Source organism: Entelurus aequoreus, linkage group LG15 (assembly GCF_033978785.1).
Source record: "Entelurus aequoreus isolate RoL-2023_Sb linkage group LG15, RoL_Eaeq_v1.1, whole genome shotgun sequence".
Classification (NCBI taxonomy): domain Eukaryota; kingdom Metazoa; phylum Chordata; class Actinopteri; order Syngnathiformes; family Syngnathidae; genus Entelurus; species Entelurus aequoreus.
In genome coordinates, this window is record NC_084745.1 from 19,324,432 (window position 1) to 19,341,107 (window position 16,676).

General features: G+C 39.8%; 1 protein-coding gene across 3 annotated transcripts in view; it reads right to left on the reverse strand.

Annotated features, from left to right (window-relative positions):
- The window catches only part of LOC133629912 (RNA-binding Raly-like protein), a 201,622-nt gene that overhangs the window by 10,425 nt on the left and 174,521 nt on the right, over positions 1-16,676 (reverse strand). For all 3 annotated transcript variants that reach the window (XM_062021028.1, XM_062021030.1, XM_062021029.1), the window contains exons 6-7: positions 1,209-1,322; positions 795-976 (exon numbers count right to left, since the gene is read on the reverse strand). In XM_062021028.1, coding sequence (XP_061877012.1) covers positions 795-976; positions 1,209-1,322 — 296 coding nt within the window. The remainder of the gene's footprint in view (positions 1-794; positions 977-1,208; positions 1,323-16,676) is intronic.

Here is a 16,676-nt window from a genome sequence, read left to right on the forward strand (position 1 = left end):
ATAATGTGAAAGGCTACTTTAAAATGATATGGCAGGCCATAATAAAATGATGTGGCGGATCACATTAGAATGATGTGGCGGCCACAATATAATGATGCGATGGGCCACGCTAGAATGGTGTGACGGGCCATATTAGAATGATGTGGCGGAGCACATACGAATGATGTGAAAGGCCATATTAAATGACGTAGCGGGCCACAAAACAATTATGTGGCGGGCCAGATTTGGCCCCCGGGCCTTGAGTTTGACGCCTGTGGTTTAGATCGTATTTCTATTAATATTTCATTAAAAACAGGAAGTGATATTTTGACACTAAAATTACTGTTTAAAAACGTGGATTTATGCTATTTTGCAGAAATTTCACGTTTGTAAGTTACATCAGGAAGTTGCCTACAGCCACAACTGTTAACACCAGTGTGCCAATTAGTATTGTAGATCACGCGCCGGTTCGTTGAAAAGAGAAGTTGATGAGCGCATTTACAATATTTTCATTTGAGTGTTGCAGAATTATTCAAGTTGTCTAAAGTGAAACTTGAGCCTCCGATGGGTCCTTCATCCTCCATGTCAACCCTCACAGCGGGCCCTGCTCTGTGTGAGCCTGTTTGATATTTCGACAGAGAGGAAGTGTCAGTCTGTGCGCGCTCGCCTTCCGTCTCTCTCGCTCTCAGATGTGCGGCCATGAATAATTCTGGCCAAATTAACTTTGAAGAGACAAAGAGGACCGCCTCTTGAGATGTTCCCGAGTTGCCTTCCTCCCTTCAGCCCCCCCTGCCGTCAAAAGCGTCGGCTCTTACCAGATGGCGGCGGCCGCCCTCCTCGTCCTCTTCGTCGTAGTCGTCCTCGCCGCAGTCGCTCATCTCGCCGGCCTCCACGTCCAGCGCTCCCCCGCCGGCCTCCTCGCCGGAGTTCTCCGCCGCCTCTGACACCGACTCGTCATGCAGCGAGTCGCAGTTGTCCTCGTACTTCCTCTGAGCCTCTGAAAGGAGACAAATTCAAATTTCTGTCATTAAGATAATAGAGATTAATTCTATTTATCAGAATTAATCACATCTTGAATCAATTGAGGTGAAATTGCTGTTGTTCACTCCTTAGTAGTTTGCTATAAAAAAATAAATAAATAAAAATCACATTTAGTAATTTTACCTTATTATTCCCAATTGAACAATAACGTCAGTTTTTCACAGCATTGACCAAATGTGAAATCTCACCGGACTCGACTCTCTGCTGCTTCTCAATCTTCTCCAGGCGACCCAGCAGGGAATCGATCTTAGTCTTGATCTGCGTCAGCTCCCGTTTGATGGTCTGCAGCTGGTTGGTCTTCACTGCCGAGAAACACACCATGCCAGTTGTCATTGGAATATTTAGCACGGCTTCTTTTTTCATATTCCTGTCAGTTGGTGTACAGAAATTAGCTATACACGCTAGCTATTATATACAGTATGTATACATTAGTGTTGTCGCGACACCAATATTTTGGTACCGGTGCCAAAATTATTTTGATACTTTTCTAAATAAAGGGGACCATATTTATTTTAACAAAAAATCTTAGGGTACATTAAACATATGTTTCTTATTGCAAGTTTGTCCTTAAATAAAATAGTGAACATACAAGACAACTTGTCTTTTAGTAGTAAGTAAACAAACAAAGGCTCCTAATTAGTCTGCTGACATATGCAATAACATATTGTGTCATTTTCCATTCTATTATTTTGTCAAAATTATTAAGGACAAGTGGTAGAAAATTAATTATTAATCTACTTGTTCATTTACTGTTATTATCTGCTCTTTTAACATGTTATATCTACACTTCTGTTAAAATGTAATAATCACTTATTCTTCTGTTGTTTGATACTTTACATTAGTTTTGGATGATACCACAAATTTGGGTATCAATCCGATACCAAGTAGTTACAGGATCATACATTGGTCATATTCAAAGTCCTCATGTGTCAAGGGACATATTTCCTGAGTTTATAAACACAATAGAAATGTTTTTAAAAACGAAAGAAGATTTTGTGACGCTAAAAAATATCAATGTAATCATAGTAGTATCGACTAGATACGCTATTGTACTTGGTATCATTACAGTGGATGTTAGGTGTAGATCCACCAATGGCGTTTGTTTATATTGTAGCGTCCCGGAAGAGTTGGTGTTGCAGGGAATTCTGGGAATTTGTTCTGTAGTGTTTATGTTGTGTTGCGGTGCAAATATTCTCCCAAAATGTGCTTGTCGATGTTGTTTAGTGTGGTTTCACTTTATGGCACATTTTTATGACATAGTTGGCGTTGTTCATACAGCCACCCTTAGTGTGACATGTATGGCTGTTGAGTAAGTATGCCTACATTCACATATGTAGTATGTAGTGTGTTTAAAGTAAAAATCATCTTTATGGTTAATGATTGGCTGCAGTGAAATCTTGACTCACCATTGGTAATTATAGACCAGATTTAATACATCTAATGTAATGTGACCGCAGTGCTACGGTGTGTAGTGAAGCACATATAGCTATCACTCGTCCTACAGGGATGATACTTGAAATTAATGTACTTTGCTAGTCGTCTTGGAGACACGGATTAGTGATTTAGACAAAGCTACAACACTGCTGACTGCGGATAGATTTTAGCCGCTAGCTAGCTAGCCCTGTCTTAAAGCACCTCTTCCTGAGGGTGTTTCAGTGTTATAACTTCACCTTTAACTTTAGTCATTAAGCCAAAATTTGTCCGTTCTCCCTTTTCTGTCTACACCAGGGGTGGGCAATTAATTTTTACCAGGGGCCGCATGAGCAACCCGAGCACTGCTGGAGGGCCACATCGACAATATTTCAATTAAATTTTGCTCAATATTATTTTTGATGTATACCGTAAGATAAATAATAATAATAATTAATAATAATAGTAATACTTCAACATAGTGTGTGTAACAGCATTCCATGACTAATATAAATTAATTAACATTAATAATAAATGACAGTAAAATAAGCACACGTATGACTGAGGAGTCATAGTGTAACTTTGTGTGGTGTTTGAGTTGTCCAACTTTTTGTGTGGCCATAAATGCACCAGTGGTTTAGTGCTATGCATGTTGGTGACAGATGACAAGTTGGTATTGGCCTGGTTTGTACGGAAGAAAATGACTAGTTTTTCGAGATAGAAGTGTTTTACTCATGTTTTTGGTGTGGTTATGTCCGAATATCAACAGTTTTGCTCAATAAAGTGATCGATATAATTCCTGTCCTCGAAGCATCTCGATAGACGTTACAATAATTGAACGGTGTTCAATTGAATGGTGTTGACGAACACCGTTAGGGCCGCTTGTTGTCACTGTCACCCAAAGTTGCATTGCAAAATTACATAGAATAAATATGTTTATTTTGTTTAGAATTCAGATGGGATTTGATTTGGTGCGCGGCATATATTTGCTGTGCGCAGCGGACGCTTGAGCAGTGCGCAATTGCGCAGGCACGCACCTTAGAGGGAACGTTGCTTGGCAGTCCATGTCTTGTTGAAAACACGCCATTCGTCATCACCTTTTCTCTTTTTAGCGTCTCGGGTGTAAACCGTGCATCACTTGTCACTGCATGTGCACCTTCACTCGCAGGTTACACACGGACACACGCCCATAAATAATGCTTTTCAAAATAAAAGCAGCACAGTTGTATTGCGCGCACGACATAGATGTTTTTTCAACTTTATTTTGTAATTTGTGATTGCAGCTGTTCACATTCACGCACACGCATACGTCCACACGGAAGTAATACAAATAACGATTTTCAAAACAAAAGCAGCACCGTTGTATTGCACACTCGACATAGATACTTTTTAAAATTTATTTTGTAATTTATAATTGGCCTCACGCGGGCCGGACAGGGACGCACAAAGGGCCGGATGCGGCCCACGGGCCGCAGAATGCGGCCCACGGGCCGCAGAATGCCCAGGTCTGGTCTACACACTGTGTTTGCTTGTAAGTACTCCGTGATTGTGCGCTGCCGAACATGCTCGTCTGCATGACACGACGGGTGGGGGGCCGGTACTTTTTAGAGGCGGTATAGTACCGAATATGATTCATTAGTATTGCGGTACTATACTAATACCGGTATACCGTACAACCCTAGTATGCATATATAAATGATATACTTTTAGCCGCCAATACAGCTTTTAAAACCATTGTTATATCGTGATGATGCATATTGATGACACATTCTCGTTGTGTCCCCAAAATGACAAGCGAATAATCGTGTGCCCATCCCAATGTAGCCACCTTGTTAGCAAGCTAGCAGCTAACGTCCCTCCACAGTGCAAAGCCACTTCTAAGTCACCAATCTTTGCCTCCATAATGGCAACGTTTCCAACACGTATCATGGGAGGACGAGGAATGGCTAAACTAAGCCATGCTAACAACAAGTTAAGGCTCTTGATTGTGGGTGGCTCAATACGAATATCGACTGTAACAATACCAAGTATAAGTGCCGTATATCGTCAATACGGTAATGATTAGATCAATATTTTTATTATCACAAAACATTTTGTCATTTTTGTTGTTGTTAAACCTAGGAAAGAAGTCCCTGGACACAGAAAGACTTTAAGTGCAGAAATCAAGGGATTTAAACAAGAGCTTATAGTAGGAAATAATGTAAATATTTAATATATGTTGTTACACAGTCATTCTGTTACACAGCCATTTTGGTCTGATTATAATTTTGACCAGAAATGTAATCATTCAATGATCTTAAAAATCAGTATCAGCATTGGTATGACCGATACTGCCCCTGTAACTACTTGATATTGGATCATACCCAAATTTGTAGCATCATCCAAAACAAATGTAAAGTATTCAAACAACAGAAGAATACGTTCTTATTACATTTTACTAAAGTGTAAATAGAACCGTGTTACAACAGAAAGTAACCCGGTATCAACAGTAAATTAGCAAGTAGAAAAATTATAATTTTGAGAAATAATACAGTACAACCAGAAATTAAGCTGTATGTTACTGCATACATCAGCATCTAATTGGGAGCTTTGTAACCTGTTTTGGGTCTATTATCTTTTACTTACCAAATAATATATTGTGATTGGGGTAGTCCTGATACCAATCATTTGGTACCTGTACCAAAATGTATTTTGATACTTTTCGATAATTTTCTAAATAAAAGGCACCACAAAATATGGCATTATTGGCTTTATTTAAACAAAAAATGTTTTGATACATTAAACATGTTTCTTATTGCAATCACAGAAGAATTTTGGCATTAAATAAAATAGTGAACATACTTGAAAACTTATCTTTTATTAGTGAGTAAGCAAACGGCTTACAAAGGCTCATAATTTGGCTGCTGACATGTTGTTTCCCATTGTAATATTTTGTCATAACTTTGAGGGACAAGCGGTATAAAATGGATGGATTATTAATCTATTTACTGTTAATATCTGGTTATTTTCTGTTTTAACAAGTTCAAACTACACTTCTGTTAAAATGTAAGAAGCACTTATTCTTCTGTTTTTGGATACTTTACATTAGTTTTGGATGACACCGCAAATTTGGGTAATGATCCCATACTAAGTAGTTACAAGGTCATGCATTGGTCATATTTAAAGTCCTTATGTGTCCAGGGATGTATTTCCTTACTTGATAAACATAATAAAAATAAAAAAAGATTTTGTGATGATTAATTTTTTGATGTAATCATTGTAGTATCGACTAGATAAAGCTCTTGTACTTGATATTGTTACGATCGATATCTGTGTAGACCCAAACATTCTCAGAAAATTACAAACACAGGTGTGTGTAGGCGGTTAGTGTGTTGCGCCTAGCTAGCTATAAGTACTGCTAACTGAAAGCACCCATTTTGCAAGGATTCACAACCTTATGTCTAGATTTATTGGTTGCATCCCTGATATTTGATCTCTTTTACGCAATAAAATCATAAATTTAGTTTTTTCGAGCTATAAATAAAGCCTGCTTCTCTAGGTCTGTATGGGTCGATCTCCAGAGGATGCCCTTATGAAAGTTTAAATACTGCGCCCCTTTTCCCACATTTCTCCCGCTCACTTCCTGCATGACAAACACATTCTGGCCTCCCGCAGCGTCTGTTTACCGCCTTCTTGCTCTGCTTTTTGCGACACTTTTTTGGAGATGCCGTCGCAGTAAGTGGCACGAGAAAAACAAGATGTTCCGGCGAGAGCCTTCAATTTGGACTGTAAAGTAATGAGATGCTTTATGTCTTTGGCGCTGAAGGGCAGAAACCCCTCAGACGAAAACAGCTGAGGAGCAAACATGTAATTGACGTTGACAGCTATCAGATCCTGTCAGGGCCGCGAAGAGGACGGAGGGTAAACAAACCCGAAGAGTTCCGGCGGCGGGAGGAAACCGGGAACGCATGTTGCTTTCATGATTTTTTACAGCCTGCATAAAACATAACATGCAAACTCTCCTGTGAGGACTTTTTAATCCCTCGGGAGAATTTATTATGAAAAAACATCCACGTAGGAAGCGATGCATACTTCCTAAAATGCAGCAGGATGATTAATGCGCGCACGGGGAAGAAAAGGATCACGCACAGAAAACCAAAATAAACACAAATTAGCGGTTTCCTTGTTATCTGCACTTACCGACGTCACGCAACAATAAGCGGAAAGCGGTTCATCGTTTATCAGCAACTCCAGGCCTTGTTGCTTTTGAGCAAGACAGCTGCCTTAATCCCAAATTGTCTTTGTCAACATGTTAGATATTGTCATTGTTGTCAACAGTGCCAGAGGGAAGATTCAAGGAAGGACTGTGCACAAAAAATAACATTAATGTTTAAAAAAAGATTGTATTTATTTTTATATTAATCAATTAATACATATGGTTCCGCTTATTCAATGTCAGGTTGCGGGGGCAGCAGCCTAAGCAGAGAAGCCCAGACTTCCCTCTCCCCAGCTACTTTGTCCTGAGGCGTTCCCAGGCCAGGTGGGAGATCCAGTCTCTCCAACGTGTCCTGGGTCTTCCTCGTGGCATCCTAACGGTCGGAAGTGCCCTAAAACCCTGCCCAGGAAGGCGTCCGGGAGGCATCTCATCTGGCTCCTCTCAATGTGGAGGAGCAGCGGCTTTTGGTTACAACCCAAAACTCATGACCATAAGTGAGGATAGGAACATCCATCCATCCAGTTTCTACCGCTTATTCCCTTCGGGGTCGCGGGGGGCGCTGGAGCCTATCTCAGCTACAATCGGGCGGAAGGCGGGGTACACCCTGGACAAGTCGCCACCTCATCGCAGGGCCAACACAGATAGACAGACAACATTCACACTCACATTCACACACTAGGGCCAATTTAGTGTTGCCAATCAGCCTATCCCCAGGTGCATGTCTTTGGAGGTGGGAGGAAGCCGGAGTACCCGGAGGGAACCCACGCAGTCACGGGGAGAACATGCAAACTCCACACAGAAAGATCCCGAGGCCGGGATTGAACTCAAGACTACTCAGGACCTTCGTATTGTGAGGCAGACTCACTAACCCCTCTTCCACCGCGCTGCCCAGGATAGGAACAAGAATTAATTAATCAATACATAAAGATTGGGTTTTAATTCTATATTTATTTCATATTATAGTTGTCAAAATTAAAGCGTTAACTCATGTGATTAGTAAAAAAAATGATCGCATTAATCACGTACACAATTACCGTATTTTCCAGGCCATAGGGCGCACCGGATTATAAGGCGCATTAAAGGCCTACTGAAACCCACTACTACCGACCACGCAGTCTGATAGTTTATATATCAATGATGAAATCTTAACATTGCAACACATGCCAATACGGCCGGGTTAACTTATAAAGCGACATTTAAAACTTCCCGGGAAATATCCGGCTGAAACGTCGCGGTATGATGACGTATGCGCGTGACGAAGTCAGAGTAACGGAAGTTATGGTACCCGTAGAATCCTATACAAAAAGCTCTGTTTTCATTTCATAATTCCACAGTATTCTGGACATCTTTTGCAATTTGTTTAATGAACAATGAAGGCTGCAAAAAAGACAGTTGGAGGTGGGATCGGTGTATTAGCAGCAGACTACAGCAACACAACCAGGAGGACTTTGTTGGAGCGCTAGCCGCGCTAGCCGCGCTAGCCGCCAACCTCACCTTGACTTCCTACGTCTCCGGGCCGCCAAACGCATCGGGTGAAGTCCTTTGTCCTTCTGCCGATCGCTGGAACGCAAGTGAGCACGGGTGTTGATGAGTAGATGAGGGCTGGCTGGCGTAGGTGGAGAGCTAATGTTTTTAGCATAGCTCTGTGAGGTCCCGTTGCTAAGTTGCTAAGTTAGCTTCAATGGCGTCGTTAGCACAGCATTGTTAACCTTCGCCAGCCTGGAAAGCATTAACCGTGTATTTACATGTCCACGGTTTAATAGTATTGTTGATTTTCTATCTATCCTTCCAGTCAGGGGTTTATTTTTTTGTTTCTATATGCAGTTAAAGCACGATGCTATCACGTTAGCTCGTAGCTAAAGCATTTCGCCGATGTATTGTCGTGGAGATAAAAGGCACTGAATGTCCATTTCGCGTTCTCGACTCTCATTTTCAAGAGGATATAGTATCCGAGGTGGTTTAAAATACAAATCCGTGATCCACAATAAAAAAAGGAGAGTGGAATCCAATGAGCCAGCTTGTACCTAAGTTACGGTCAGAGCGAAAAAAGATACGTCCATCACTGCCTCTCAAGTCGTTCACTGTAACGTTCCTCATCTACGAATCTTTCATCCTCGCTCAAATTAATGGGGTAATCATCACTTTCTCTGTCCGAATATCTCTTGCTCCATTGTAAACAATGGGGAATTGTGAGGAATACTAGCTCCTGTGACGTCACGCTACTTCCGGTACAGGCAAGGCTTTTTTTTTTATCAGCGAGCAAAAGTTGCGAACTTTATCGTCGATTTTCTCTACTAAATCCTTTCAGCAAAAATATGGCAATATCGCGAAATGATCAAGTATGACACACAGAATGGATCTGCTATTCCCGTTTAAATAAAAAAAAATCATTTCAGTAGGCCTTTAAAGGAGTCATATTATTATTCTTTTTTTCTAATGTAAAACACTTCCTGGTGGTCTACATAACATGTAATGGTGATTTTTTGGTCAAAATGTTGCATAGATTATGTTTTACAGATCATCTTCAAGCCGCTTTCTGACAGTCGCTTCCGGATGCGCCGTTTTGTGGGCGGTCTTATTTACGTGGCTCACCTTCGCCAGCGTCTTCTCTCCGTCATCTTTATTGTAGCGGTGTAGCGTGCAAGGACGGGAGTGAAAGAAGTGTCAAAAAATGGAGCTAACTGTTTTATTGACATTTAGACTTTACTTAAATCAATAACGGAGCAGCATCTCCTCATCCGGAAACAACAACACAGAAAATGTGTCCCGTGAAAAACCGTCCAACCAAAACTGTAATAACTAAAGTTCCTTGGGTGAATAAAGTAAACTCACTACACCGGTTTGTTTTAGCGCTTTCATGGCGAGTTTATTGGCAGATATAAGTAATACATTTACACTACTTTATATTAGAAATGGCAACAGTGGAGGATGAATGTCCCATAAGACAGTGGTCCCCAACCACCGGGCCGCGGACCGGTACCGATTGGTACCGGGCCGCGCAAGAAATTTAATTTAAAAATAAAAATAAATAAATAAATACTTTTTTTTTTTAATTCAATCAACATAAAAAACACAATATATATACATTATATATCAATATAGATCAATACAGTCTGCAGAGGTGGGACCAAGTCATTGCTTTGCAAGTCACAAGTAAGTCTCAAGTCTTTGCCCTCAAGTCTCGAGTCAAGTCCCGAGTCAAGACAGGCAAGTCCCGAGTCAAGTCCAAAGTCAAGACTGGAAAGTCTCAAGTCGAGTCCCAAGTCCTGCATTTTGAGTTTCGAGTCCTTTCAAGTCCTTTTAACCACAGACTAATATTTTTACACAGATTGTGTATGCTTTTAAAACGCTGTATTTATTTATTAAAACAAGTGCATTTGAAATTGCAGGAAAAAAAATAGTGCTGACATTGCAATTCATAATAGCACTATTAACCAGTCATTTTAATAGTTTGAACAATTTTAAACATTTAACTCATTCCTTTACAGAATAAACACATTTGCAAAAACAAACATTAACATACTATTGGTTGTATTTTATGAAAATAATATTACCACAGAGTTGAGAAGGAGCAAAGATCTTCAATATTTGTATGTGAAAATCACAAATAAATCTTCTGGGGGAGGATGACCCCCCTACAGGGGTTTGGTTTACAAAATTTCAGCCCCACCTAAAACAAAATTCACCAGCCGCCACTGATTATGATGCATTCTCATTTTAGGCAAAATATAAGACAATACTTTCTTAACAGTATAATTGTAACCAGGAATAAGTCTTCAAGTAACAATATTCAAATACTAACATTGTTGGGTAAAACAGAATTTGGTTTTATTCTGAATGTAGTGAAACAAATTGGTGGTTTTAGCTGGTATAATGACTTTCAGGTGTTTATATATGTTTAAGTATTTGGCAGACGCTTTTATCCAAAGCGACATACATAAAAAATACATACATAACAATCACTGTAAACATGATCATTTAAGGGAAGAATGTAATACAAAATATCAATACAAAGTGTCACGACAGAATAAACTCTCTGCTGCTGCAGCAACAGAGATACAGTCTATAGGTCTCTAAGATATATAGATATCTAATGTATTCATACATTGTTTATGTAGGATATACGCATGTATATATAACCTAATCATATTGTTTCTTCAATTTAAAAATATCTTACCGTTTTTTCCCCCTTCTCTGGGATTGTATTCCCAGTTTTGATCTCGGACGTCTGGTCACTTATAGCGTATAAGAATATTATATTACTGTTAAGCAAACTATGAATAATAAAACTCGCCAAAACATGTGTCCGTTATCATAGCTACACGTATGACAAAAAACCGCGTGAAAATCAGTGGTATTCAGTGAGGTAAAATTAATTAAATGCGCTGACAGTTCATTGCTCCTGCCAAATGAATTGCACTGAGTGGAGCGGATCACCACTCCAAGATGGCGGCCCCGCGTCTCGTCTGCGCCAGTAGGCAGTAGCGCTCGATGCTGCGTACCCTTAGAACATGTCTATGGTTATAACGTTAGCAGTGAGTTTACAGCCTCACTGATTTAACTACACAGCAAATAAAAGTCATCGTACTTAGCCAATAAACGTTATCTTACATTCAAAACTTACCCTTCTTTGTGCAACTTCAAATGTCGAACGAAGTTGGAAGTTGTTGCGTCTCCGTCTGTAATATTCGAACTGCGTGATTTGCATACGCAATTCGTTTTTTGTTGACCAAGTCGTAGTTTTTATACCCGAACGAAACCAACTTTGGCATAATTGTTTCTCTCTGCCGCATTGTTTGACAACTCTTGTTCGGTGGTTGTCCTGCAATTTGATTGGATGAATGCTGTGTGATGAAAACAACGTATAACTAATTTGATTGGCTGTTGTACTGACAGCGCACCAGCTGACACGCAGCACACACGCTGATAGACAGACACACACGTACAAAATGAAAGATACGGAGCGCTCCCAAAAAACTTTTTAAGCTTTGGGTTTTGGGGAAAGTAGCAAGTCATGTCAAGTCAAAAGGCTCAAGTCCAAGTGAAGTCACAAGTCATTGATGTTAAAGTCTAAGTCGAGTTGCAAGTCTCTTTACATTTTGTCAAGTCGAGTCTAAAGTCATCAAATTCATGACTCGAGTCCAAGTCATGTGACTCGAGTCCACACCTCTGGTAAGCACACATGATTGTATTTCTTTATGAAGAAAAAAAAAAAATATATATATATATATTTTTTTATTTTTATTAAATCAACATAAAAAACACAATATATATACATTATATATCAATATTGATCAATACAGTCTCCAGGGATACAGTCCGTAAGCACACATGATTGTATTTCTTTATGAAGAAAGAAAAAAAAATCCCCCCCCCCCCCGGTCCGTGGGACAAATTTTCAAGCGTTGACCGGTCCCCAGCTACAAAAAGGTTGGGGACCACTGCCATAAGAAGATAGAGAAAAAGAAGAAGCTTAACGACTACGGTGTCGGCGCGGACTACAAAGGCGGATGCGCGCAATTTTTCGGGATTTGCGCAGATCCCAAATACAGATCAGCAGGTACCAGAAGGTAAGAAAAGTTGCATTTGCGTAGTATTGCGAAACAAAACGCCAGATAATATGTCTTACCTTATACACACACCATAATAATACTCTTATGTTGAAGCACAGTACAATCCATCAAGCGGTGCGGCTTCATAGCTTACCAAAGTCGTACTAAAACATTTTGATAGATTTTTGAGCTCCGTGTCTAATGTTCTATATTTTCAATGGAATATTTAAAATGTAGGTGTTGTTTACTTGAGACCCATCATAGTGCAGGCTACACTTAGCTCTTATGTTCGACTGCCATCTACTAGTCACACTTATTATTATAAAATAGCTTCGAGGTGGGCGAGCTCAACCAAATTTATTCCTTACATTAACCGCACCGGGTTATAAAGCGCACTGTCGAGTTTTGAGGGAAACATTTTTTTTAAGTGCGCCTTATAGTCCGGAAAATACAGTAGCTTAATCATCCAATTTATTTTCACAGTACAAGCTCTTTAACCTTTCTGTTGCCATTTCTAATACAAATTAGCATACAGTTTGAACTTTATCTGTCAGTAGACTCGCCGTGGAAGCGGTAAAAACTACAACAAAGATGGCGGGAAGAAAACGCTGTTGAAGTGAAGCCACGTAAATAAGACCGCCCACAAAATGGCGCATCCCGAAGAGCCGGTTAGAAAGAAAATGGTCTGTAAAACATAATGTATGCAGAATTTTGACCAAAAAAAACACCATTACATGTTATGTAAACCACAAGGAAGTGTTTTAAATGTAGAAAAAAGTCATAACCTGCTCAGTGGCCTTGTGGTTAGAGTGTCTGCCCTGAGATCGGTAGGTCGTGAGTTCAAACCCCGGCCGAGTCATACCAAAGAATATAAAAATGGGACCCATTACCTCCCTGCTTGGCACTCAGCATCAAGGGTTGGAATTGGGGGTTAAATCACCAAAATGATTCCCGGGCGCAGCCACCGCTGCTGCTCACTGCTCCCCTCACCTCCCAGGGGGTGATCAAGGGTGATGGGTCAAATGCAGAGGATGATTTCACCACACCTAGTGTGTGTGACAATCATTGGTACTTTAACTTTCTAACTTTAATATGATCCCTTTGAGCAAATTTGAATTATGCAAGCGAGTAATCACCAGTGATTAATCTTGATTAATCAAAATTGCAGAATATGATTACTCTTATTTTTTTTTAAAATTCTAAATCCCTATTTTACATGTATTTCAAAAAAATTCTCAATATCTGTCGTGCTTGCGTGGCTATTCTTCCTCCCACATTCTAAAAACATGCGTGTTAGGTTAATTGAAGACATTATTTTTCATTTAATCTTCCAATAGATTTAAAATGAACACCTTTTAGGAGCATTTTAAAACCCAGATGCATTTTCATGTAGTGGACTGATTACATTATAACATCATTTTTTCACAAAGTATACATTTTCTTGCCTGTTACCCGTTTTGTATATTTGGGATTCCCATAGGTGAGAAAATCTGAATTTAAATCATGATGGCGTTAAGGAGTTATCTATAAAAACATTTTCTCCGATTTTTGACGCATGCCAACCTTTATGTCAGAAGTAGGAAGTGCCTACTTAACTTCTTTGTTTCGTGACAATGTCTCTAAACACCCACTGAGACGCGCCCACTGGCATGAAGCTCGCCGCCCACAGGCATCAAGCTCGGCGCCCAGCTAAGAGCCCCGCCTCAGACCGAAGGCAATATACAGAATGATTTACAAATGTTGACAATAACATTTGTCCGGACAACTATATTTGTCGACAATAGTCATGACGTCGTCACTCGTGTTTTTCCGGGCGGAAGCCACTCGCAAAAACATCGCCAGTGCTAACATGTAAAGTTTGAGGATATTTTCTCTTATTCTTGTTAAAAACATGAATACCTTGCTCGATTTTGCAAAGTGGACCTTGTTTTTATGGCAGTACATCTGTGATGTGCAAGCATTTAAAGCGGAGGCATGATGTCGGTCATCTGGAGGGAGGATGTGTACTCAACCTCGGTAAGATTGTTAACTTCTACCTTGCTAGCTAGCTAACAAGTGTGAGACGAAGTTGTGTGAAAAATAACTAACTATCATTTTAGCCAGCTAAACTTTGTCTACATCAATTAAAGTACATTTTAAAGCAGCGTTAATTTACAATGCCGAAAAAATAGGGACTTTAACAGGCCCGCGCGCGCGAGTGCGCATGCACGCACGCACACACACACACACACACACACACACACACACACACACACACACACACACACACACACACACACACACACACACACACACACACACACACACACACACACACACACACACACACACACACACACACACACACACACACAGAGAGACTCACACACACACACAGAGAGACTGACAGTCACCAATGCGGAGGTATCATTTGATTAAACATACAATCTATTAAATAGCCAAAATTTTAAGAATTAAGCAAGATAGAATTCTACACGTTGAGTCTGTTAGAGTACTAAAACTGACCAGAGTTAATCAATAGTCAATATACCAATGTACAGCTTTTTAAACATCACAAAATGCTTTTCTTTTTGGGGAAGTTAGATTTTGTGTTTTGTTGTTCGTTTTGATTGCTATTTTAACTGTTTTTTTTTTTTTAAATAAATAAATACGGTTATTTGTTCTTTTTTAGCACTTTGCCTTTCCTTTCTTTTTAATGAATACATTAGAATAATCATTTAAATTTTGTAACAACTGAATGAGCAGCATAGTTACAGTATAAAACAAACATTTATGAATGAATTAGTCATCTTTGTTGTTCGTAAGCTTAAAATAACTTAAGCTGCATTGAAAAGTTGATGGAAAATTTGAGCCATAAAATATGTGTTCGCTTTATTATCTGACTAGTCAAATAATCGTTAAGATAGTCGTTGCCTAATCGACTATTAAGATAGTCGTTAGTTGCAGACCTACACTATAAGTGTCCGCCCTGAGATCGGTAGGTTGTGAGTTCAAACCCCGGCCGAGTCATACCAAAGACTATAAAAATGGGACCCATTACCTCCCTGCTTGGCACTCAGCATCAAGGGTTGGAATTGAGGGTTAAATCACCAAAAATGATTCCCGGGCGCGGCCACCGCTGCTGCTCACTGCTCCCCTCACCTCCCAGGGGGCGATCAAGGGTGATGGGTCAAATGCAGAGAATAATTTTGCCACACCTAGTGTGTGCGTAACAATCATTGGTACTTTAACTTTAACAGCTTGTTAAGAAACAGAATAAATGGGATTTTGCATACTTTTACGCAACATTTTCACCATTATTATATATTTGGACCACAAGGAACTTGGAAGTGTGTTAAATCACAATATGACCCCTTTAATGCATTGTTAATTTTGCCTGGGAGTGCTTTGTCTTGATTTTTCTATATTTGCTGTTTATAAACAGCTTGTTGCGGCACACATTACTTTTTGAACATCATTTAAAAGTCACTTTTGCTTAACAGGAACCTTTAACAGATCCTGTACTTTTGTTTTCTTGCATAGCCTAAGTGGGCCTGAAAAACGTCACTTTGCAGGACGCCAAAAGTCAAACCAGAAATGTTTCTTTTACAATCATTGATGTGATGTAATTAAGTGCTTCCCAATTTTATATATATATTCTTACTTTCCCTCATCCTCTATTTGGGGCCTGTAGAGCAAGTGATTTGTCACGGCGCGGACAAGAGTCAAATGCACAAGAACAAAAACATACAGATGCAGCACTTGATTCATTGTCTGGCTTTTTTTTGTGTCTCCTGTAAAACCAAAACGTTGTAACAAAGCAAGCTGCGAGCCACGATAACGCCAGGCGAGACGGGCGACGTAGAGACACACACTGTGGCCAATTATGGCCCAGCCGACCCAGACCCATTGGCACATTAATAACTTTGGGACTGGGGAGTTCAAACAGTCTCCATCAAGGGCCGCACAGAAATATGCAAGAATGTGGGGCGTCTACTTTGATACTCTTCTCATTTGTGTTCATAAAACACGCTAAAAGCAATCTAATGTAGGGCAAGATTTGCTAATAAAGTGCATTCGGAAAGTATTTACAGAGCTTCACTTTTCCCACATTTTGTTATGTTAAGCCTTCCTCCAAAATGGAATAAATTCATTAATATATATTTTTTTTTTACAAACAATACCCCATAATACCAATGTGATTTTTTAATTTTGTAAATTGGACACACTGTTTAGCGCATTGTATTTGGATCTTAGTAAATCAGGCTTTTTGTGTGCTATTTTCACCAAATGCTCCGGAAACATTCTGCCTGGAGAAAAAAACCCCATTACGCATCAACACATCAAACCTTATCAGCCACCTGAAACGCCAACATCACTACGACAGTGTTTTGAAAACCAAGAGGAGGCCTGTAGCTAACAGGGAGGTGAGCACCCCTTCAGAGAAAAAGGAGGAACATTGAAAAAAAAAAAGAGGAACATTTCTATCAGCACCAAGTGCTGCCACGCAAACCTCGAAA